Here is a 26,030-nt window from a genome sequence, read left to right as displayed (position 1 = left end):
TGAGACTTTGACTTTAAACTTTTTTTGGATTTAATTTTCCTCCCTGTTAGTCTCTTTATGAATAATGGATGAATATTTCAAGTGAGTTCTTGAATCCAGTGAATCTTACTCTCTTGCCAATGAATGTTAATGTGGAATTAAGCGAATTCTGTAGTATTCGACCGTTTCATTGTCGTCCTCTTTGGGATGACTTTTGGATAACACAGTGCCACATTTTTGTCTATTAATTAAGGAAAATATCTACTTTTGGTGAGAGTAACGATCATTTTTATAATGTTTGAAGATCTATTTGCGCTACAAAACTGGAGAAAACCGATCAGACCAATTGATGATTTGGCACTTCTCAACGTTCACAGAGATGTGAAGGTATATAACCATCAGTGATCAGATACAGACTTTTTAATTTTAAAAACAATCATTTATGGGATATTTCACAATTAGCTATATATTTAATATTGTTATAAAGATTACTGATTATTTAATTATGTTAACTGATAATTAAAATATGCGGCGAAATATGGTTATGCAAGATGGTGCTTTTGCGCCTTAACTGTAGTAACAGTAGAACATCTTAACCGTAATTTTAACTGAATAGGACGTGTAAGTCGAAGACTTTGGCCCGCACGAAGTCCAGACTTTAACCCATTAGATGTTTGCTTATGAAGATACATGAATCAATTGTTTACGAAATACAATAAACACAAGAGAGCACTTAATGCTAAAAATTCAAATCAAACTACTGCTCTCTTATTTTTAAACATTCGGCGATCTTTCAGTAAAAGTAATTTAAAATGTATTGACACAAATGGAGGTCATGTCGAACATTTATTGAGAAATATTTATAATCTATTTTTTATATACATATATTTTATTGTTAGAATACAATGGTAAATAATATTACAGTTTGCTAGTGTGCTAAGTTTAGTATACCATTCAAGAGATGACGCCACTAGTACTAAAAAGGTATTTTTTAATGACACACATGTTTTGTACCAAATGTGAGGTTAAGGAGTTCTGTTCTCGGCGTTAGTTTACATGTACGGTTCGTGTTGGGGCGCTTTTTGGGGTCTTTTCTTTTTGAATAAACCAGTTTAGTAATTAGTAACAGTCTTTATTTTATGCCGCACGCAAGTTTTATCATTCATTTATACAGTGTACCTAATAAAGCAATTTTAATAGTTTATGATTGTGGTTTTTTTAATCGTATACATTTTTTAACTAAAACGGTTTGTACAGTGCATATTTTAAATAAAAATGAAATTATACCAGGTCTAAAAAAGTTATGGCATTTAAAAGCATTAAGTTTATCACCCTGTATTTTGGATGTCTTGACATCCTGTATATATATATATATTACTTCCGTTCATCATACTTTTAAGTATTTAAATATTTCTATAACGCATGCTTTGCCAATTAAACTTTTTTGGTGCACCCCGTATATTTCATTATCCCCAATCAATTACAAGCAATAGAAAGTTACCGCCGATTTCGTAACAAACAAAGCCGAACATATGCAAAAAATAACGTGCAAGACAAGGAGAGGTAGACTCCGTTCAGTCCGTTTACGCTCCCTATGTTTATTTGGCTTGGCCAATTTCTGACGTCATGCCTAGTTGCCGCTGTTTAAATAAAATCTTTTAATTCAAGAATTTTGCTTAGACCATCTTAGTTTTTAGCGATTTTGTACAGCACTTCCTGCTAATTAATTTGAACTAGTTACATAGAATTATACTGATATAACATAACAATTTTAAAAAATGTATTTGACATACAATAATACTAATATTCAATAATCCTAAATGAAACTTGTATCGAGATACTTGGCAACAAGGCCTGTTTATTTCTGGTTTCCCTGCAAAGCAAGCGTCAAACGTTTTTTGTTATTTGTGTTTTTTGAAGTTGAAAAAGTTACGGGTAAATTACGATTTTCTATTATCTAATTGCGTCCATTGTATTTAATTAGTGAAAATGTCGTGCGAATCGGAACATTCTGAACACTAGCTACTGGAGAACCCCGCGTATTCAAGTGTCGAGCGAAAGTAGGTTGTACATTACCCAGAGGACGCCCAATTTTTTTTTTTTAGTTTTGCCCTTGATAACGGGAAACTTTCGCCTAAAAGCCATTTATTTAGTGATTTAACGGACTAGAATTATCGTTTTTCTTTTGTCTTATTTATTGTGATGTGCCCAGACTTTTTGCTAGAGAAGAGCTCCGTCAGAAGATCACTTGTCCTGCAAAACAACCTCATCCACTCAAAGAGAAAAGGAATATTCATACACCCTACAGCTATGTTTAAGAACTTTCTTTGTAGTAGAGCTTTGCCCAATTTGACGGCTTCACAACAACAACAATAAAATCTCTTCAGTCCCTAACTGTATTATAGAGAGCTGTTAAAAGGTTCTTCGAACCTTGGTGATATTTAGTAGTTTTTTTGTTTTCTTCACAAGGCACCAATATGAAGCTTCTTGAAAGTACAACTTTTGAAGCTATCAACAATGCACTTCAGATTAAAAATGGAGACAGCATGATCCTTGGAAGAATCGAGAGTTATTCCTGTAAAATGGCCGGAACAGACAAGGCTCTGTATAAAAGGTAACTTCATAGTTCATGTTGACCTCTTGGTTATATTGTGATGGCCAAGGTTATTGAAAAAACTTGTTTCCATAAAAGGAATACTTGGGAATAATATAATGTACTCTGTTACATTATAATATGCTTAAAGTATTCCCAGATTATTATTAACAGTAAGAATCAAGTGAATTATTCATTAAAATATAGTAGTATAATACCCGAGTAGGTAATTAGCCATGAATTCCCCATAATATTATGCTAGTGCTTATTAAACTCAAAATATTTACTACTTTTGGCTTGATTACCTTTATATAAAAAGTTATTTTTACTGCTGAGTAATTTTGTTATTAATATTAACATATTAGATACATTATTATCACCTGATAACATCTATGATGCTACATGATTAATCACCAGTTAATAAGTAAGGTAGTAAGAGTGTGAATTTTTATAGTATTAATGAAAAATTAAAAAAGTTACTCTCCGGCCGGGAATCGAACCCGGGTCTCCCGCGTGACAGGCGGGGATACTGACCACTATACTACCGAAGACTTGAGAATATTTTCAGTAATGATAGGGGAAATGTACATTCTACAATTTAGAGGAGGAATACACTATACAGTTAGTACACCCTGTATTGCTTTCACATTTATTATCCTTAAATTGTTAATAATTTGTCTCATATTTTACATTTGAAAGTTTTGAATTGTTCATTTACCCACAGAGGCATAACACTTAAAAAAAAAGACATTACTTGGTAGCACCTGTGTGTGCAAAAAACAAAAAAATAAAGATTATGACATAAATATAATCGACAAGAATATGTTAAGATTAAATAAAGTCATATTTTTTAAAGAGGTTTATATTCTTTATGTTTATAATTTGCCTTGATAAAATTTTGTAAATTTTATGACCAAGCCAAGTATAATAAATTTTAAATTTATGTCATTTTGACTTTGTGGTGTTTCAATTAATTGTTTATATTGTTTATTTAGACAAAAACTGATACAAGTTATGCAACAAGATTACTTAATAATTACCATATTACATTTTTAAAAAAGAATTGAATAACTAACAAACACTATACAATTATCACAAACATATGTATATTATACAAACAAAAAATGAGACACAAACTAGACAAATTGATAACAATTGATTTGCTCACCTCATAGGTATGATTGACATATCGTCTGTGAGCCTGCAATTTATCCTAACTAAATTTTACCTGATTTTTCACAAGAGCCAAAAAACTGATATTGTGTTAGTTTGTTAAAATTCTCCAAATTTTTGCTGCTCACATTGTTTTTATAAAAGGGTTTTTTGAGTAATTTATTTTAACTTTGATAAAAAATTTTTTGTAAGTTTTTATTTTAAGATAGGATTTATTGATATGAAAAAACAGACAGATAGGATAATTTGAAACAAAAGAATAAAGGGGATAAAATAAAATTACTCTCTAAAAAATCAAAAGTTTTATTTCCAAAATAACTAAGTGAACCAAAAAATATTGGATGGCATTATAGACTACTTCTTCTACATTAAAAAATATTGACTTTTAATAACTAAACTCAAGAAACAAATTTATAAATATCAGACCTATAAATGAGGGAGACTATCATAAAAGTGATGGACATCTCGTGGCAAAACACTTTTTAACTCTTGCAAGTGTTTAAATTTACTTGCAGGAATTTTACATTGTTGAGTATGCATCTTGGGATATTCCATTATTACCTCAAGATTTTTCCGCCTCACCGGCAAAGTTTACCATTCACTATCAAAATCTGTTTTAATCTGAATTAGATTATCGAATTTTATGCACTTTATGTCAGTAACTTTAGGATGATCTGCAGATTTTCCTGGGCGTATGGAAGAATACCTTAAATGCCTGCTAGCAAATAATAATAATAATAATAAATATTTTTTATTTGGCAGAATATTTTTTATATGGCAGATTCTGGTCTTTAACATTGTGGCCCCACACTTCATTAAAAAAAATGGTAATTTCAGTAACCCTCATTAACAGTAACACTTAACTAATAACTGATTAAATACAGCTTTTTCTTTAATCATATACCTAATAAACCTACATATTTATTTATTTATTTATTTATTTATCAACGTATATAACATTTCAAGTACTTATTAATAATTAACAGTAGTCTTAAGTAAAAACTATAATACTAATAAACAATACTGTGCTAAACCTAATCCAAAGAGTGGGAGTAGGGCACTATCCCAAGATAGTTGTTAATTAAGAGTTCAAAATTCTAAATTTCACGTTTTAACATCAAGCAAAACAATATTGCAAATACCCAAAAAACAGATTAAATTTTTTGTTAAATAACAAAAAATAGAAAAATTATTGCAGACAATAAATAAATAAATAAAATGATCCCAATACCAAAAATTGTAATAAATTACTCAAGAAAACAACCATTCAAAAAGTTAAAAAAGAAGAACTTAAATTATATACCCTGCTGATTCATTAGATGTACAATCATCCTATTACGAAAAGTATTACAAGAAATTGATAATCGGTCCGGATCCAAATTTAAAGAATTTATTTGATAAGCAAAATTGTAAGAAAATGATCGTTTAAATAACTGTGTTTTATGTCTCGGAATAAGAATAGTATTTCTTTTTAAATTTAAATGGTGTACATCATTTCTATAAGTTATTTTTTGATAGAGATAGGGCGGACTATGATATATTAAAATTTTATAAAAAAATTTTAAAGAATGAGCAATTCTTCGATTATGTATATTAAGCCATCCAAGTTCGTGAAGTTTATGGGAAATGCGGTTTCTCCTGCGAATGCCAAATATTAGTTGAATGCAAGAGTTTTGGAGCTTTTGCAGTCTACCCCTATCCTCATAATCAAGACACCAGCCATACACTACATCACAGTAATTACATTGTGAAAGGACCAATGAATTACATAAAAGCTTTTTAATATCTTTACTTAAATAGTGTCTAGGCAAATAAATTAATTTCAAAGCAAGATATGCCTTTTTAGGAATATTAGACACGTGATGTTTAAAACGAATATTATTATCTACTATAAGGCCCAATCTCTTACATTTGTCAACAACTGGAATTCTTTCGTCCCCCAATTTAATGTTTATACCATTTAAAATATTATTTACATTAGTTCGATTATCTATGAATATTATAGATGACTTCGAATGATTTAATTTTAATAAATGCTTTAAAGAAACATCACAAATAGCTCGTAAATCCTGATTAATTTTAAACTCAGCCATTTTAAAATCTCCTGGTAAAAATTAATAATATAACTGCATGTCATCTGCGTAAAAATGATGGGCACAATGCTTTAATTGAAGATAAAATCTAGACTTGTAAATGATAAAAAACAAAGGTCCTAAAATACTACCCTGAGGCACACCACTTTCAACTTCCAAAGGATCAGATATTTCGTTATCTATTTTAACACGTTGAATCCGATTATTTAAATAAGAGGCAATTAAATTAATAGCAGCATCAGAAAAACCAATATAATGAAACAAAAACTTTAAAATTGAGTGGCTAACGAAATCAAAAGCTTTAGTATAATCCAACAACACCAGAGCAAAAATCTTACCATCATCCCTAGTCCGAATTACGTCATCAATAACGTCCGCCATGGCCGAAGTACAACTATAATTTGTTCTAAATCCAGATTGCTTAGGTGGTAAAATATCATTATTATTAAGAAAACTACGAATTTGAGAATCTAGAATGCGTTCGAGAATTTTTGAAAACGTTGGTAAAATACTGATAGACCTAAATTGACTAAAATCTGTTGGATTATGCACTTTTGGCAATGGCAACACAAATGCTTCTTTCCAGCATTTGGGAAAGTAGTTTTTATTAATACACTCGTTAACAATATGTAAAATAAAGGGTATAATAAAAGGACAGCATAGTTGAATTAACGTAATATTAAGATTATCCACCCCGAATGCTTTAGACTTAATACGTAATATAATTGCAGAAATAGTATTATAATCAGTGGGATGAAAAGAAAACTTATTTAAGGTTGGTAATGCATTCTGATCATAAAAATTAATTAACTCATCACAATTATCAATATTTGTCACTCTTGTACTATCTATAAAATATGAATTAAAATAGTTTAAAATAGTTTCTAAAAAAACTAAAATCCAACTCGACCGCTTCGTAGGGTCTAGGATTACGTCGTGCTTCTCTAGTAACCGACAAATAATCGCTAGGAAGATGAATTTCTCGATTTTGCAGTTTTCGTTCTATTGTAGAGTAGACTGAGTCACACTCCATGTAGGTATGTCCTAAAGTATGTAAAGTATGATGAGTATATGTATGACTCTAAAAATGTTTGGTAAATGGTCACTCCAAATTTAATGGAAAAGTTTAAAAGAGCATTCGCCATTATGTTGTTTCTATTTTGATACGTACATCCGTCCGAATAAATAATGATAGGAACGTTTGTTAAAACACATTTTTTTTCTAAATAGTCCAACAAGCATGAAACAAAAGTAGACGCTTTCAACTCGCTGTTTTGGTTTTCAGAAAACCAATAGCAACACGCATCATGCATTTTCATGTTATAAATAGTAAAATTATGGCAACATAATTTTGTCTTATATAGTAAAGAGCATTGGCCTGCAAGTATGGAGATAATTTGACTGCTTGCAGATCCATTGAAATTAAGATACAATTATCTAAAAGTGCCCCGCTTTTATCTTTCAGTTTTTCCTCCCGTGCACGATCTTTCCTGCGAATATGCTCTTGATAGTCACCTTCTGCTAGATTTCCTTTCTCATAAGAGGTACAAATGTTACATTTATCTTTTTTTAAAGTATATGTATATAGATAAATTTAATTGCTTAAATCTCCTCGTAATGTATTTCCTGGTGACTGATGGTACATTTTTTTCTGAGCAAAACTCTTGATAAACCTTAAAAAGTTCAAGTTTTGTTTTAAATACTGGCTCCAAAAACAGCTTTTTTGAATTTTGTCTATTATAGTGAGAGGGTAGCTTAGGTTTTTTAGTTATTTTACGGCCTTCATCCTGGTGCATGCCTGATTTACTACTGTTCACCCCAGTCTTGGACTGTTTTGTATCCAAGACCAAGGGTGTTTAGAAACATTGTGCGACATACCTGGAGCTTTTTATTGTCAACATTTAGGTAATACACAAAAGTCCCCTGTCGTCGTTTTCTCCTCTGTTTATATTTTGCTGATATTTTCCATTCTCTCTTGAAAATCCGACGTATTTTTTACCTCACACACGTAAATTTTTGTTTCTTTCTCTTATCCATTGACTTTGATCAGCTGTTATTCTTCTTTTCCTTTCTCCTGGTGCATCGAAGATTTCTTGACAATCTGGATTTTCCAGTGCATCAGCATTCTCTATTTCGAAGTTCTGATTATTCTCTCAACGTCAACGTAAATAAACTTATTTTATTTTGTCTAACTTATCTTCATTATGTCTCCCAACAGTCTCAACTTCTTGGCAGATTTGTATTTCTGAGACTTCATGTTTATCTGATAGTAAACTCACAGCAGAAACACTTTCATCAGATGTTGATGATATATCTGTTGGGTTGCCTAAAAGTCATTTTTGCTGAAAATGCTAGTTAGGAGATATTGCAGGCTCACGGACGATATGTTAATTTAGTTTGATTTTTGTGGTTATACATGGAAACTGTGAATATATAATATGCATCTTATATTTTGAATTTCTTCAGAAAAAAGTATGTTGGACAGGTATCTTCTAGGCTTATTATAGGTACATTATATTTAGTGTAGATTTTTGGCTTATGTTAAGCTTTTTTAAGTAAAGGCTATACAATGCTCCCTGTATACCATAATGAATCATGTCTTCTATTAGATTTTTATAAACGATCTATAAAAGTTTTTGTTACTTATATCCCTTAAAAAAAAATCATGTAGCAGATACCTAATCCTAATTGTAACATAATCAATATGGGAACCACATTTTATGTATTAGCTTCAGTCAATGAAATAGCTATATATTGGTTCTTAGTGAGATTTAATAATAATTTGTACATACTAAGCTAATTTTTAATCATCCTGAACTCACCTATAATTCTCCCTAAAAGGAATACTTGGGAATAATATAATGTACTCTTTTACATTATAATAAGCTCAAAGTACTCCCAGATTATTATTAAGAGTATCAAGTGACTCATTCATTGAATTATAGTAGTATAAATCCCGAGTAGGTCATTAGCCATAAATTCCCCATAATATTATGCTGGTGCTTATTAAATATGAAATATTTGATACTTTTGGCTTGTTTACCTTTATATAAAAAGTTTTTTTGCTGTGTAATTTTGTTGTTATTAGACATATTAAATACATTATCACCTGATAACACACATGATGTTATATAATGAATCACCAGTTAATAAATAAGATAATAGAGTGTGAATTTTTATAGTATTTTTGAAAATTTAGAAAAAAAGTTACTCTCCGGCCGGGAATCGAACCCGGGTCTCCCGCGTGACAGGCGGGGATACTGACCACTATACTACCTTTGAACGTTGTTCATGACGGTTGTTTGCGTGGAGGACTCCGAAAAAATCACGAATTTACCGGTTTTTACTCCACGAGAACAAGTAAAAGGTGGATAAAACTACCCTACAGACTTTAATACTTACGTGTAAGTGTGGGCAGTTCACAATACCGCATACTTTTCGTGTAAACGACGGTGAAAATTGGATAGACGTTCCGCGTTGACATTTTTGTTATTATGTCACGGTGGACAGCTCGTGAATTGGCTGAATTGAGGAGGATTTTAGAGGAGAAGAATGGTGTGTTACTTAAAGAAAACCTAGCAAACCTCGCTGAAGTATTTCCAGACCGATCAGCCGCAGCCATTAAAAAGAAATACTTGGAATTAAAAAACACCCAAAATAATCCGGAGCAGGAACCAAAAGTCAACAAGTGGAATGCAGAGGAAGAAAAAAGACTTGTAAGGATGTACAAACAAAGACTAGAACCTCAGTCCGGTGCTAGAATAAAAGCTATCATGCAATCATTGCCAGGAAGAACATTAAAAGCAATAGCCACTAAACTCAGAGAAAAATATCCCAACGTGTACTACATGCGCGATGTTAGTGATGAAGAAAGCAGCGAGGAAGAGGAGCAACCTATTCTCAACGTCCCAGTACCATCACCCCCACCAAGAACCCCTCCACTACCGCAAACCCCTGAACAATCGACAGTTGTTATTTCCAATGAATCGGAAGATGAGCCAACTTCTCCAGAAAGAACTGTAGAGATGCATCGCGAGCCATATAGTGAAGACCAGTTAGAGATAAAAAGGAAATTTGATAAAATTTTGATGGCAACTGGAAAGAAAAAACAAAAAATAAAAAAATTCTATCTCAGACCGCAAAACAAGGCAACTTTAGATGTTATAAACACTATATTACAACACACAATTGAAGATATCAGTAACGGACATAAGGGAGACAGTGCAAAGAGATATACTATTAAAAAAGCAATCTTTGTGGCTGGACAGCTTTTACACCAAGAAATATTTAAGAGCAAAAATGGAAAACTGAAACCCTTATTTGTAAGAACAGAAAACAAAATCAAAAAACTGCAAAAACATAAGGAAAATGCAGAAAAAATTTTGCGGACAAGGGGGCAGCTTGGCAAAAAACTACTACAAGAAATGAAGATAATCAAAAAACTAAAAATGACCGTCAAGCAATACATTTCTTCAACAACAGAAAGAATTACAGTTTTTCAACAAAACCTGGAAAAACAAAAGGACAGGCATAATAAACAGATAATAAGAGATAGGTTTTATCAAAACCCATCTATTCAAGTACTGCAAAGATCACAAAACAAGGAGGATGCACTTCGTATAGACACAGTCGAAACTTATTACTCAGATCTCTATAAAAAATGCACAGAAGCTCCACCAACACCAGTTTTTAATAAATGGATATCAAAGCTGAAAAGATTTTCAAACACAATCAACACCACTGACCAAATACATGAAGAGCAGATCAGTTGTAAAATATTACAGACCTTGAGTAAAACAGCCCCATGGAAAGCCCCTGGAGAAGACCAAATTCCGATCTACCTGTACAAAATTTTCCCAGCTGCACAACAATACCTGGTCAGCAGCATTGGTGCCTTTGTACGGGGTAGTAAGAAAATATCACAAGCTGATACTACTATATCTCTGATCTTTAAAAAGGGCGACCAAAAGGACCCTGCAAACTACAGACCCATAGCTGTGCTTAATACAGATTATAAAATCCTTACATCCGTAATAGCACAAAGCATCGAAGAAAGACTACCAGACTGGGCTATTCCTACTGAGCAACTGGCACGCAAAAACGTGTGGGGTACTACACATGGGTTTTTGCTGGATAAAAGTATCACCCAGCTTGCCAGACTTAGAAGAGCGACTAGCTACTCGTCATGGTATGATTTTTCCAAAGCCTATGACTCTGTACACCATAAAGAATTAAAAAGGCTTATCGATTGTCTACCTCTTGAAAGAGATATTAGGGCATTGCTTAAACGAGCTATGGCGATGTGGACTGTAAGAGTTAAAGTTGGCAAAGGGCTTACGAAGGAGTTTGCAATAAAAAGGGGTGTTTACCAGGGAGACTCAATTTCGCCCCTCCTTTTTAAGTTGGTCACTGCGGGGATTATCCACAATATTAAAAACAACCCAGCTATAAACAAAACAGCAAAGGGCAAACAAGAGATTATTGCCTTTATGGATGATATTAAGTGTCATGCACCAACAAAAAAAGCAATCGACCTAATATCCAAAGAACTGGAGCAGAGTGCGTTGGAAATTGGGCTGAAGTTAAACCTAGGAAAGTGCGGTTTCTATTCCAGGGAGGCTAGTAACCATGAGGAAAATGATTCGGCTCCCTTCATACCGCAAGTCAGGGAGGGATATAAATACCTTGGACTTCATCAATTGGAAAGAGACACTCTTGAGAACTACGAGTCTATCCAAGGGAAAATATCGGAAAAACTAATGGAGGTTGCTAAATCAGACCTAACTACTGCCCAAAAAATTTCCCTTATTAACAATACAGTAAATCCAGCGGCCAACTATATTATGGGAAATATTTATACTAATGAGAAACGGAGTACTACCTTAAAAAAATGCCGGGATTTGGACACGGAGATTAGAAAAAAGCTCGTTGAATACAATATTAAAGGAAAGACGTCAGCAAACGCCCGTGTCTACTTGCCAGTGGGGAAAGGAGGATTAGGTCTACGACGAATCGAGTTGGAGGCTGAAATCCAGTACGTACACAAAGGGGTGTATTTACAAATGCATCCAGATATGAAAGAGGCTCTCAAAGCATACAAAGCCCTGAAGAATGCAGGATGGAGAAACCCATTATCAGATTTTGAGTATGTGCTGGAAAAATACCAATGCCAGGCCCCTATTGATGATTCGCTGGACTACAAAAAATGCTGTAAGGATATAACAAAACAAATCAAGGCAAAATTCCAACAGGAGATGGAATAAAAGTGGTCAGCCAATCTTCTCTATGCCCGCAATCTCCTAAAGGAGAATGATATCCAGATTCCAGCCTATCATTCTCCAAACATGGATAGCTGGAGGTTAAATGGCAGCAGCAGAAGAACAGATACATGGGCTAAGTGCAAACCCAAACAATCGTAAGAGATGCCAGAAGGGATGCAATGCTGTGGAGAACTCCTACCACGTAGCAAGTGCGTGCCCTACCCGCGCCTCAACAACCAGACACGATTTTGTGGTCCATTGGGTCATCAAGACGCTGGTCAACTCCTTGGAGGCACCGGAGGAGGTCAAGAGAGATCTGCCCTTTGGAAAAGCGACCATGAACTGTAATTTCCAGAGAGGCAACCGAACAGTCCGCATCGAAGCTGGGAACAAGCTGCTTACGGGGAAGAAGCTGTACCACAACAGACCTGACATCGTGGTGAGGCTTTCTAATCCGGAGGAAATCATTGTTCTGGAGATAGCAGTATCCCACATCCAGAATCTCAGGGACCAAGAGCAGTTGAAAGTCACAAGATACGCAGTCAACTCTGTGATGAAAATTGACCATTCCAACTTTAAGACGGCCCAACGAGATCTCAACCTAATCACAGAACTGGAAACTATGTACCATTGTCCAGTTAAACTGGGAGTGTTTGTGGTGGGATGCTATGGGGAACTCCTCAATACAGACGCCCGCAAAGAATTCTGCGCCATTCTATCAACACTAGGTGTGCGAGCAAAAGAGCTGCAAGTTTTGTTCAATAGATGTAGCTATTCTGTCGCAGTTTCCACGAGCAATATGCTACTGCGCAGAATCGAGGACATGAAGACACACCCACAATCACAGCCTGGATCGAGCCACCAATGACCAGTACTATACTCTTTAAACTTGTCGGGTGCCGATGGTTGCGATATTTTATACATATTAAAATGTAAATATTTTTATTTATATGTTAGTTCTTAGAATAGGATTAACAATGTAAATATTATGATGAATAAAGAGACTATATTACCGAAGACTTGAGAATATTTTCAGTAATGATAAGGAAAATGTACATTCTACAATTATGTCATGCGTCAACAAAAAAAGCAATCGACCTAATATCCAAAGAACTGGAGCAGAGTGCGATGGAAATTGGGCTGAGGTTAAACCTGGGGAAGGGCGGTTTCTATTCCAGGGAGGTTGGTAACCAGGAGGAAAATGACTCAGCTCCCTTAATACCGCAAGTCAGGGAGGGATATAAATACCTTGGACTTCATCAATTGGAAAGAGACACTCTTGAGAACTACGAGTCTATCCAAGGGAAAATATCCAAAAAACTAATGGAGGTTGTAAAATCAGACCTAACTACTGCTTAAAAAATATCCCTTATTAACACCACAGTAAATCCAGCGGCCAACTATATTATGGGAAATATCTATGCTAACGAGAAACGAAGCACCACCTTAAAAAAGTGCGGGATTTGGACACGGAGATTAGAAAAAAGCTCGTTGAATACAATATTAAAGGAAAGACGTCAGCAAACGCCCGTGTCTACTTGCCAGTGGGGAAAGGAGGATTAGGTCTACGACCAATCGAGTTGGAGGCTGAAATCCAGTACATACACAAAGGGGTGTATTTACAAATGCATCCAGATATGAAAGAGGCTCTCAAAGCATACAAAGCCCTGAAGAATGCAAGATGGAGAAACCCATTATCAGATTTTGAGTACGTGCTGGAAAAATACCAATGCCAAGCCCCTATTGATGATTCGCTGGACTATAAAAAATGCTGTAAGGATATAACAAAACAAATCAAGGCAAAATTCCAACAGGAGATGGAAAAAGAGTGGTCAGCCAATCTTCTCTATGCCCGCAACCTCCTAAAGGAGAATGATATCCAGATTCCAGCCTATCATTCTCCAAACATGGATAGCTGGAGATTAAGTGTCCTAATGGCAGCAGCAGAAGAACAGCTACATGGCCTGGGTGCAAACCCAAACAATCGTAAGAGATGCCAGAAGGGATGCAATGCTGTGGAGAACTCCTACCACGTAGCAAGTGCGTGCCCTACCCGCGCCTCAACAACCAGACACGATTTTGTGGTCCATTGGGTCATCAAGACGCTGGTCAACTCCTTGGAGGCACCGGAGGAGGTTAAAAGAGATCTGCCCTTTGGAAAAGCGACCATCAACTGTAATTTCCAGAGAGGCAACCGAACAGTCCGCATCGAAGCTGGGAACAAGCTGCTTACGGGGAAGAAGCTGTACCACAACAGACCTGACATCGTGGTACACCCATTTCTATTTTCAATTCACTACTTAGTGTTTTATTGATTCAAACCCTCTCATATGTAAGTAAGCTTAAATAAGATTGCTTTTAAAAAGTTGTAGCACTGTCCCTTTGACATCATAAGAATCTAGCACATTAAGAATCTTTCATGAGGAATAGTGTCCAATGCTCTAGCCAAGTCAGTCAACATTGAAATATTTTTTGCCCAGATTTAGGCTTTTAACAAATTTCTTTATTTAGTTTTTCTGAGAATTTTTCAACTGAGTCTATACGTGTTTAATAACTTCTACTTCTGGTAAACTATTATAATGCTGTTGCGGCTTGATAAGCTGGATTACGTAAACTTACATTAATCCTAATATTATTATCCTAGTATAATGTTCCTTAATATTTTCAGAAAAGACCACTCTTATATATTAGATTTTTAAATTTTATTAGTCACTCTAAATATATATTTACCCTGTTCAAATAGAAGTAATTTTTGCGTCATTAAAACATCCAACCTCATATAGTATAGCTTCACAGTATTTGTGCGCCAATAAATTTTAAATAACACCTTCAATATCTTATTTTGCAATCTTCATTTTACCAGTCTCTAACTCTGTATATAATGCCGGGCATTGGAATAATCTTATTAGTTACATGATTTATGTGTTCCCTCCAATTCAAGTTGTCATCTATAGTAAGTCCCAAATATTTAGTATGTTACTTTTTCAACTGAAATATTATTTATTTTTTTTATAAACGGATCTCTAGAAAATTGATTTAAAAAAAAGGAATGTGTTTTTAAAATATTAATTTTAAGTTTATTGCATAGTAATCATTTGGAATACTTTTCTATACAACAAAATTGTGTCATCTGTAAATGCAAAATATCGACCAGTCAATCTCAGATCCCAAAGTCATTGCATCATTGGTACTACAACCCTCAAGGAAACCATACTGATATGGTGAAAGGACATGGCTAGCAGTCAAGAAACTGAACTAATCTTTTATTGAGACACTTTTCAAATATTGTAGAAAAATTTGTGATAACGCTGGTCTGTAGTTTTTGACAGTTATGGCAGTGCCAGATTTTAATATGGGGTCACAATCTATATTTTAAAGCAACTTGGTTCTTTTCCGATTTCAAAAAAAACATCTAAAAGAGGATTAAGAAATTCAGTAAATGTTTGTTTAATGATCCTTGTGGAGACCCCCGTTAAGGCCAGATGTACCAATATTTTTTAGAGATTTATGAACAATAAATTCATTAGAAACATTGAAGGTGTGGTATCATAATCCAGTGAACATCTTTGTATTGGGAGAGGACTCTTTTTATTAATTTATTAAAGGTGTTTATATAAGTCTTTTATATTGTAATTTAATTATGATTTTGTAACAAGCATTTTTATATTAATTTTCCTTTTTTTTTCCTTTATCCCTTTATATTTTTTATAATAACTCAACCTTTTTATGCCACATTCTTATTTAATAAATTTCCTAACAGATTTAACCCAGAAGGAGTGAATCCGAACGACTTGCAAGCACTTTCCCCACCGCAAACGGTCGCCCAATATAGCCGAAGTATCTCTGGAGATGAGGAGGGACCGCTGTGTGATACAATCAGTCGCAAAACTTTATTTTATTTAATTGCGACTCTAAACTCGTTTTTTCCCGATTATGATTTTATGGACTTGAAGGTAGGTGTGACTTTTAATAACAATAAATACATTATATATGAGGTCATTTGCCAGGTAACTTTATTAGTTTTCATTGACATTGACTTTTTAGAACAAGGACAAAATCATCACGTTTGCCAAAAAAAAAACATTCAGGCAAAAACATTTTCTAAAAATAATCGGTGTGTTTATTATGCTCAACTCAAGTGAAAAACAACATCTGGATTGTCCACAAAGCTCATTGAACTTTTTGTTTCTGGTATAATATAATGAATCTTGCTTCTGATATTAACTTATCTTTATGTATTTGAATTATCGAGGAAACGCTTATTCGCTTAGTAAATAAGGATTTTATTGGATGGAACCTGAAACCTAACGTGATGTTATTATCGAAACAAACCACTTTAAAACCAGATTTTAATCCGTAATAATAGATCCCGTGATAATGCGTTTTATGCATGCAGAGATACCATTTTAACATGCTAATGTGCCAAGATTTTATACTATAAATAATCTGTTTGCAAACGTACAGGTTGTGAAAACTAATTATCAGGGTTAATTAAACGTCTGGTCTTTTAATTAAAGAATGTTGGCTATTTATTTTAGAAATTAATAATTCAATTAATCAAGCAGTTATGAATGTTTTTTATAAATTTTTACACTATTCTGCAACGTTAATAAATAAATAATAATACACAGGCAAATCAAATATATATTTTCAAAATAGACATTACATACAATGTGTTCGAATTGTCAGTAAAATTAAATATAAAAAAATTTTACATATAGGTAAATTCTCAGTATACTAAGAGATAAATGAAATTAGAATTAGGTAAACTAAGGTCCTAATACATATTAAATATTGAACAATACAAAAGTTGACCTCCTAAAATCTTGATGACAAATTCCTGTAGTCAATAGTGTGGGTTTGTAAGTAATATCCCTCTCTCAAGAGCCAGAGGTGCTGTCTTTCAAAAAAAATTACCTCAATATATCAAGAAAAGTAAATCTCTGACAACCTTTAGATAAACCCTAATCTGTGTGAAAATTACTTTGTGAAAAACCCACAAAATCAGTTTTATCATTATTGAGGAATAACTTGTTTTTTTCAGACCATAAAATTATGCAATTATACACTGTTTCAGTCAATGCTATAATAGTCTCCAAGTTATTTTACCATCTTACCATCATCTGCATAAGATATGACTTTTATATTAGGTGCAATTCCCTCTATAAAAGATACCGGGTCATTAACGGACCTAGGATAGAGCCCTGAGGCACACTTTGAGTTATTAGCTAAGACTTGCTACTCTCATTATTAATTGAAACAATCTGGCTTCTGTTCTAAAAACAGGATGTCAATAATGATTCTTTAACACCATGCCTAAAAAGTTTTTGAATTAAAATGTCACATAACCAAAAGCACGGCGAAAATGTATAAATAATCCCAGAATGACACTGACTAATCCACAACCTGATTTTGAACTTTTAGAGAGGGTAAAACCATGCTCAGCAGAGTTTGCTAATTCATACTTTGTAAAATGAGAAGATAAAGAGTTGCAACTCAAGAAATTTAGCAAAACTAGATAACATAGCTCGATAATTTGTGTAATCATTAAAATTCCCTTTCTTAATCACTTTAGCGATTTTTAATTTATCAGGAAACATCGCTTTTTCCAAACACAAATGTATAATAAACGCTAAAACATGACATAAAATAAATCTACATTTTTCAAGTAAATTATTTGAGATTTCAAAAGAAGCTATAGTATTTAGATACTTCAAACTAATGATTAAAGATACAACATCTATGGAACAAACTGGTGGCATGAAAACAGAATTGTATATTTTAAAGATGTATACTTAGACATAAAAAATTATTGGCCGCTTATTTACTAGACAGATCGTTTTCAACTATCTCATTGGCAGCACATTTTTTAGTGTTTTTTTGCAAGTTGTGAATAATTTGCCCTATAGTTATAGAAGATAAGTTTATGAAAAAAATTGATAACTGCTTCACAAGTACACTGGCGCGCAAAATTAACCGGACAACGAAAATTTGGTTCAAATTCAATCCTTAATAACTTTTTCAGTATTGCATCGATTTTGATAATTGTTATTCGAGCTCGTGAGAAAAATATTCGATTTTAGGAAAAATTATTATTATTAAATATTAATACCTCCGTTATGCATATTTTTTTAAATTTTGTTCCTAATAAAGCATTATTGTATTGTTTCCTTTAAGCCAGTGCTTTTTCTTTAAGAATATAGATATCCGAATAAATAAAAAAACAAGTTGTTAAGAAAAGATGGGGCTTAAAAATGCAAAATGGACTACCCAGAAGAATCGTTTAGTATTTTTTGAAGAAATTATTAAAATCAGTACATTTAAAGTCAAGATAATAGAATTCTTCATCCAGGAGTGCCTGTAAGAAACGAAAGTCTTTGTCTGTTATTGACAAATGATTATCTTAGGATTTCATAGACAAAAATTAGAAATTATTGATCTATGGACTACTCAGAAGAATCGTTTAGTATTTTTTGAAGAAATTATTAAAATCGATGCACTTAAAGTCAAGATAATAGAATTCTTTGTCCAGGAGTGCTTGTAAGAAACAAAAGTCTTTGTTTATTATTGACAAATGATTATCTTGGGATGTCATAGACAAAAATTAGAAATTATTGATTTATGGACTACTCAGAAGAATCGTTTAGTATTTTTTGAAGAAATTATTAAAATCGATGCACTTAAAGTCAAGATAATAGAATTCTTTGTCCAGGAGTGCCTGTAAGAAACGAAAGTCTTTGCCTGTTATTGACAAATGATTATCTTGGGATTTCATACACAAAAATTAGAAATTATTAATTAATGGACTACTCAGAAGAATCGTTTAGTATTTTTTGAAGAAATTATTAAAATCGATGCACTTGAAGTCAAGATAATAAAATGTTTATTCCAGGAGTGCCTGTAAGGAACAAAAGACTTTTGTCTGTTATCGACAAATGGATATCTTGGGATTTCGTAGACAAAAATTGGAAATTATTGATTTATGGACTACTTAGAAGAATCGTTTAGTATTTTTTTAAAAAATTGATGCAAATGAAAAAATTATGACAGAAAAATTGCCTAAAACTCGGCAAAAAATTATCAAGATTGGTGCAATACTGAAAAAGTTCGTTGTTCGTTGTCCGGTTGTTGTTAATTTTGCGGGCCAGTGTACTTTGCTTTTTCTTAAATTCCAAACCGGTCGATATTAAGTGACCATATATTATGTTAATAATCTTGTAAGTTTGTAAACTTCAATGGGGTTTTCCCGTTTCAAAAAAATTAAATTGAAAACAAATTGCAGTGAAAATATCTTCATTCTAGAGCCACGAATTCAGCAAAGAACCGTCACTGCAATGGGTGACAAACGCAATCGATTCCCAGCTAACGGCTACGATTGGGGAAACGTATAAAGCGCTAAGACCCGCCTTATGGACGGCCATCGATCACGAAATCGCTATGGAACACTGCGACATCTACTCGTACAATCCGGACTTGGATTCCGATCCGTTTGGCGAGGACGGCTGCTTGTGGAGCTTCAACTATTTTTTCTATAACAAGAAAATGAAGCGTATTGTCTTCTTCACTTGTAGAGCCAGTAGGTAAGTTTGGAACGGTTTGTGTCGAGGGGGTGTAGTTATTTAAATCTGTTGTTTTTCCATTGCAGTCCCAGCTACGCTCTCGATTCAGGCTTTGGTAGTGATTTCGCAATGGAGGAAGATGAATTGTAAAAGGCAGAGATATTTATAAAAATCTGTCATAGTTTTTTTTTTGTTAGTAGAGATTTAACGTGCAATAATGCGTTAAACGAAATAGAACATAAAAATGTTATTATTGTTCGGTTTTTAGGGTCGTCATGGTTTTTGTCCTTATATCATGAATTTTAATTTAATCACTTAATATATTAATTAACTTAGATAGAAGAAGACTTTTGGTGAGAGCAAAAGTACAAAATAGCATTATAGAGTTTTACCTTTAAGGAAACGTGTGCGTTGGATAAGTTTTTGTCAGTGATCAGTAAGAGTTTGTTTTTGGCCTGTGGAATGTCATTGTTTCTGTTTTTTTGGCATATTCCTTTAGTTTCTTAATTGTTAGTGCATCCTATTAGATTAATTCCATGGGTATTACGATTAATTCAAAAGGGTTCGAAAGTTCGTACATTCCTCAACAAAAACAGGCTTTGTAAAGGGGTTTCACGGATTGTTTTGCACCCTTATTATTGCTTAGAACCAGTGTCAAGTGTAGCATACTAATTCTTTGGTGTTTTCTTTAATAAGGTTAATGGTGTAAACGATGCAGGGTGTACAATAAACTGGGGTTTAATGTGTGGAAGATTTAAAAATTATGATAATTACTGTTGTTTTTATCTCTTTTACGTATGCTTCAAAGATCATACAATACAGGGTGATCAGTAATGAGTGCCATTCTAAATTAAACTCGTAAAAATATTGATGTTGAGCCAAATATGCCTTAGTAAAATGTCGCTCGTACGGGGTGCTAAAAAGTTTAATTTTCGAATCTGTTTTTCTCTACAGCTCAAGTTGTTTTTGGGATATCGACATAAAAACTGGGGATCGGGGGTTTTTGGGGATGAGAAATATGATTTTATTCTATTTTTTGACATAAAGTGTAGAGGGCGCTAGTAAAATTTATAAGCTGTTTCAGGCCGTAACTTTCTTACTAGTACCCGTTTATTATTTTTTATCAAAGTAACTGATAGAATGACAATTTTTAAGAAAAAAAGGTGTACTTCATTTATTTCGGTTTAAAAAAGTGTTTTCGAAATATTTGGAATTAAACAATTTCACACTTTTCACATGGATATCATCAGATCAAGGAGACAGCACATATTAAGTATCTGGGAATATATGTGGACCAACATCTTAAATGGCACGTACATGCCGTTTATCTGGCAAACAGACTTAAAAAAAATGATTTATAAATTTTATATAATGAGAACTTTCCTAAATTTAACGGAACTTATGATAATCTATAAATCATTAACTGAGTCAATCTTAAGATACGGTACTAATATAGGGGGGATTGTATAACAATGCTTTACACAAAGTAAATATTGTACATAAATATATTATTTTGAAGACCATTTCTAGCGGAACAAGACTTTTCCCAATAGATCAACTATTTACAGAGCAAACAACGAATTTAAGGACACTATACGGCCATTTCAAGCATGTGTACGGGACAAATCACAAAATAGGATATGCGAAAAAAAATGTTGGCAATTTGTTAGGTAATATTTCTTCACCAAAATTAGCAAATATATTCTTTATTAATTAGACAATATTTTAAAAAATATAAATGCAAGCAACATGTTTTTATAGTAGAGATAATAGCAATAAACGACGGTTGTGGACGGGACCGGAAAATTCCGTATCATTTATGTTACATAAAAAAACAACCAAAATTTCTGAAATGGTTGTTTTAAGAAAAAAGATATCGTTTTTAATTTTCAACAAAATATTAGTAAATCACATTAAATGATTAAGAAAGAATTTTTCTTTAAGAATTCGTAACTAAAGAATGATATTTATTGGTTGTGGACGGGACGGTTGTGGACCGGACAAAAAACCTTAATAACTTTAGAATTCTAAAGAATATTTTTTTATAATTTATTTTAGTATAAATAACAATATACTATGTAATACAACTAAATTAAAGGAAATGATAACGACGAATCAGTTCAACAATAAATAATTAATGATTATAATGTTTTGTTACAGATATCTTTCTTATATTGTTTTGATGGGTCTGACCAATTTCCAATATTTTTTCGGACAGAGGCCTAAAAAAGTGGCATGATTGGAGCCCTGCAATGGGCAGGACACTTTCCCATCGAGCGGTTAACATGTTTTTGTTATCCGGAATCTTTTGGCTTGAAACGTAGATAAGATTTATTTTGGTTTTACCATTAAGTGCATTAAAAATGTCTTTGGAATTATTAATAAGTAGTTTTCTACTTTTCACTATTTCCCAGGCTACTCTTTTAAGCTTCCCTCCTACTCCGTCTACAGCCCCCTTCCCGTGAGAAGTGGCAAAGAAATTCCAAAACCCAGATATATCGAAATCTTCATGAAAATGACATAAATTCGAAAATATCGATACAGTTCTCAAAGTACTATAGGCATTTCTTAACCAATGAACTATTTCTTTTAGAAATGGCCAGACTGCAAACTAATCATGTGATAACTTATCACTGATGATAGAAAACGAATGATGGGTATTTTTAGTCCAGGCTACTGCCGTAAATATTGTGACCTGTCTGTGGCTCCAGTGCGCACTTTGTATCTCGTCCTGACTTATACATGAGTAATTTTCTGCGAAGTCTATTTGCATGACAACTTTTTCTTCATTTATATTATTTTTTTCTTTCTTAAAATTGCGTTCTTGTGTGGTTTTTACAAAGCAATGAACTTTAAATTTCTCCTTAGATTCTTGCAGTTGATCCAAAGCAGCTTTTAAAGTACCAGATACTTCTAATACTTGGGGTTTATGAAGATTGACTTGCCACCTTTTCCATTTTATTTCGGTCTCCAAATCGGTATTTAAAGGCACCAAAGCAAATTCAATATCGGTATCACAGTTTGGGCATAAATTATTCATACAGTCGAAATTATCTGTATCGCAACATATGGCTGAAAGTAATTCCTTGGAAGATTTTGGAAATTCATGTACATTTTTGCAATTAGCCTCAACCAAAAAATTAAAGTTCGCATGGTACTTGCAAACGCAAACGTCGTGAGGCATTTGGGAACTTAGCAAGACACGTTTGGGTCGATATTCGTAAAATTTTGTTAGTTTAACATCTAATTCGGGAATTTCATGTATAAACAACTGATAAGCTTCCTTTACAGTAACAGTCATGTGCCGCTTTTGCTTTTTTTCTTTGATTCCTGATTCATTTTTTAAAGCGATAACGTCTCTTTTCCCTGGCGCCTGTCTACTTATCATATCCCTGGTGTAAAACCGTTTAACACTTTCCTTAAGTTGGCTTTCCAATTTGTTCCAAGGTGTTACTTTTTCTGCACAGACTAAACTTGTTTCTTTTGGAAATTCGGCATAAAAAAAATTTTCAATTTCGTGTTTGTGACTCAATATCTTCAATATTCTGACCCCACCCAACAACCCTCCGCAATATAAAAAAAATTCTTTAAAACCTCCTTTTTTTGCTCAGCACACTTCGGCAATACAGACTTAATTTTCTTTACCACCTTTCCCATCGATTGTGGCGTTTTAAATGAGCTGATATTATCTGATTATTGGATTTTCTCAACTTGCAACTCTTCCCTTTTTCTCTGACGATACAACCGTTTTCTTAATGTTTCCTGTCTTTTCTTTGCATTTATCATATCTTTCGTAAAAAAACCTTCCTGAATCAATCTCTTCTGCTGTCTCTTTTTCTTTTGGCATCCTTCTCTTTAAAACGCATGAGCTTCTCAACATTCTCTTCGAGCTTTCTTCTAAAATCTATAGATTTTTCTTTATTTGTCTTAGGTGCCATATTTTCTGTAAAAAAATATGGACTCATAAGTTTGGATAAGATTGACCGAGAAAAATTATCAAACTAAATAATAATAAATTTCATTAAAAAAAAATGTTTTTTTTTTTTTGGCTTCGTGGAGTATCAGCCCTCAGCGAATCGGTTGCGATATACATATAGATCGCCAAAAATAAAAAAACTTACTTAAAATAAGTACTTTACAGCCCGTTTTGCATTAAAAATTAAATATTTTCGGTATATATATATTAATAGGATCTTATTTTTATATATTTTTTAATGTATGGGTTGCGGACGGGACAATTTATTTATAAAATTTTCTTGCAATTAATGGAAATAAAGAATAAATCTAAATTTAGCAAAGAATTTTTGCACACTTCTCTGATAAGATGCTTGTATCTTGTATGTAGATAGAAATTTAAAAAAAAACATGTTGCACAGCTGTTTGAGAACGGATTTTTGTTTATTTTTTTTTTTTTATTGTTTCGCAGTCTGGGTCTTTCACATGGTTTTTCGGTAAAGGACAAATATGGGGTCAGGGGTAGATTTATCACAATACTTTAAGAGTAATTAGGTAGGTTTATTAAAAACAGGAAAAGAAATGGAAACAAATTTTCTCTGAAAGATTAACGCACACAGGTGTTTTATGTACACCTAGGCATTAGGTTGAAACAAATAAATGTAGTAATTAAGATTTTTTCTTTCTTTTGTTAAAAATACAAAAAACATTGTGTACACAGTTAAAAAATAGTTAACACTAAAACGAGGATAACATCACTTTAACAAACGCGTAAAACATTCAGTTCCAAGCATTTTCTTAATCCTTTCACCAAATAGTGCTTTCCTTGGAATTTTCTTCGGTATAAACTAATGACTTAATATAAACCCAAAAGAAAAAATCCAAAGGATTAAGACCCGGGCTACGCGGAGGCCATGGAAATTGACTGCCACTACCAAACCATCTGTGACGCATCATTCATCTAAAAAATTGCTCTCATTTCACTGTTGGAATATTCATTATGCCTAGGCATTATTATTTACCTAAAGTTATTCTGTTTATAATTAACGTTATAAGACCTACTTTTAAATTTAATAATTGTGAAACAGAATATTTAAATGCAAATATTGAGAAAACGGGTTGTTTAAGCGAAATAAATATTGTATACCTTTTTTTCTTAAAAATTTCCATTCCATCAGTTACTTCAATAAAAAATAATAAAACTGTACTAGTAATAAAGTTATCGAATGAAATAGCGTGTGAATATGGTGTACCTAGCGTCCTCTACACTTTATGTCAAAAAAATAGAATAAAATCATATTCCCCATCGCCGAAAACTCCTGATTCCCCATGTTTATGTCGATTACTCAACAACAACTTGCTATAGAGAAAAAACAGATTCGAAAATTGAATTTTAACACTGTGTCTTATTGTGTGATCTGTGACAAAACATCAATATTTTCACGAGTTAAATATTGAATTGCTTTTTGGCGCATTCATTACCGACCACCTTGTATTATGTGTCCCAGGATAGTCAAATAAAATTTAAACGTTCTCTATTTATGATCGAGGTCTGAAGTTTAGATGTACTGGCTTTAAGGATTTTTGAAATTTTGATACCTAACGCATTTTCTGTATAGGTAAAGTACGTTTTTGGCACAAAACGTCAAGAATTTTTTGAAAAATTATCTAAAAATATGCATTTTACTCTGACAACACATTTATTAGAAAAAAAATTGAACTAAACTGAAAAGGCATTAAAATACAAAAACATTTAAATTGTTAACACATATCTCCTGAACTTCTTATTAGGAGATTATAATTTCTTGAAAATCTGCTGAATAACTACTTAGCCTACATATAAAGTGCTCTCGTTTCATAATTTAAAAAAATCACTTCCTTAAACACATTGCATCATAAAAATCGACTATTTTTTCACAAATGACTATCTTTGTTGTCATGAATGTTATCCCACTTAAACCATCACCCTGTACATTTCATTAATATGTTGATTATCGTATTAACTAGCCCAGTTTAACTATTCACACAAGTCGTAGTTGATGATCTCAAGATTTTTCGGCACAGCACTAACAACCTTTTAATGATCTGGCTTTTTAGGTCCTAGTTATGCAAACTGGTTTATTAGTGTGGATTGATTGATTGTAACTTTTATCACGTTAGCTTTAATTTATATTATAAGATTTGAACTGACATTTTTTGGGGTATTTAAAAGTGTCAGGGTGGATCTTATAAGAACTGATTTTAGTTTGTTAGGAGGAAGGGTGAGGTTAAAAAATACCGTTGTGTTATTTTAACTGTATAGCTTTAAGTCCCAGTGTAAGTACCTTAAAATGGAAAATAAAAATCATCTTTCTGGTGAGATTTGAGTATTTTTTGGGTTCGAATCAAGAAGACATTTAAGAGGGAATACTAAATGAAA

The 26,030-nt window shown here is 32.9% G+C and overlaps 2 protein-coding genes and 1 non-coding gene across 3 annotated transcripts; 2 read left to right on the top strand and 1 right to left on the bottom strand.

Annotated features, from left to right (window-relative positions):
- Window positions 1–1,843: 1,843 nt before the first annotated feature.
- Window positions 1,844–25,970, top strand: LOC126735769 (repressor of RNA polymerase III transcription MAF1 homolog). Its single transcript, XM_050439868.1, has 4 exons — window positions 1,844–2,593; window positions 15,859–16,051; window positions 19,401–19,678; window positions 19,744–25,970. Exons 1-4 carry the CDS (start codon window positions 2,457–2,459, stop codon window positions 19,805–19,807), a joined length of 672 nt encoding a protein of 223 aa, XP_050295825.1. The 5' UTR covers window positions 1,844–2,456; the 3' UTR covers window positions 19,808–25,970.
- Trnad-guc (transfer RNA aspartic acid (anticodon GUC)) lies at window positions 3,052–3,123 on the bottom strand. Its single transcript has one exon. It is a non-coding gene; the product is annotated as a tRNA-Asp (tRNA).
- Window positions 9,125–15,845, top strand: LOC126735768 (uncharacterized). The gene is made up of 2 exons (XM_050439866.1): window positions 9,125–11,603; window positions 13,428–15,845. Exons 1-2 carry the CDS (start codon window positions 9,333–9,335, stop codon window positions 13,455–13,457), a joined length of 2,301 nt encoding a protein of 766 aa, XP_050295823.1. The 5' UTR covers window positions 9,125–9,332; the 3' UTR covers window positions 13,458–15,845.
- Window positions 25,971–26,030: the final 60 nt, after the last annotated feature.

Source organism: Anthonomus grandis, chromosome 4 (assembly GCF_022605725.1).
Source record: "Anthonomus grandis grandis chromosome 4, icAntGran1.3, whole genome shotgun sequence".
Classification (NCBI taxonomy): Eukaryota; Metazoa; Arthropoda; class Insecta; order Coleoptera; family Curculionidae; genus Anthonomus; species Anthonomus grandis.
Note: the sequence above shows the minus strand (reverse complement) of the source record. Positions and strands in the feature narration are given on the sequence as shown.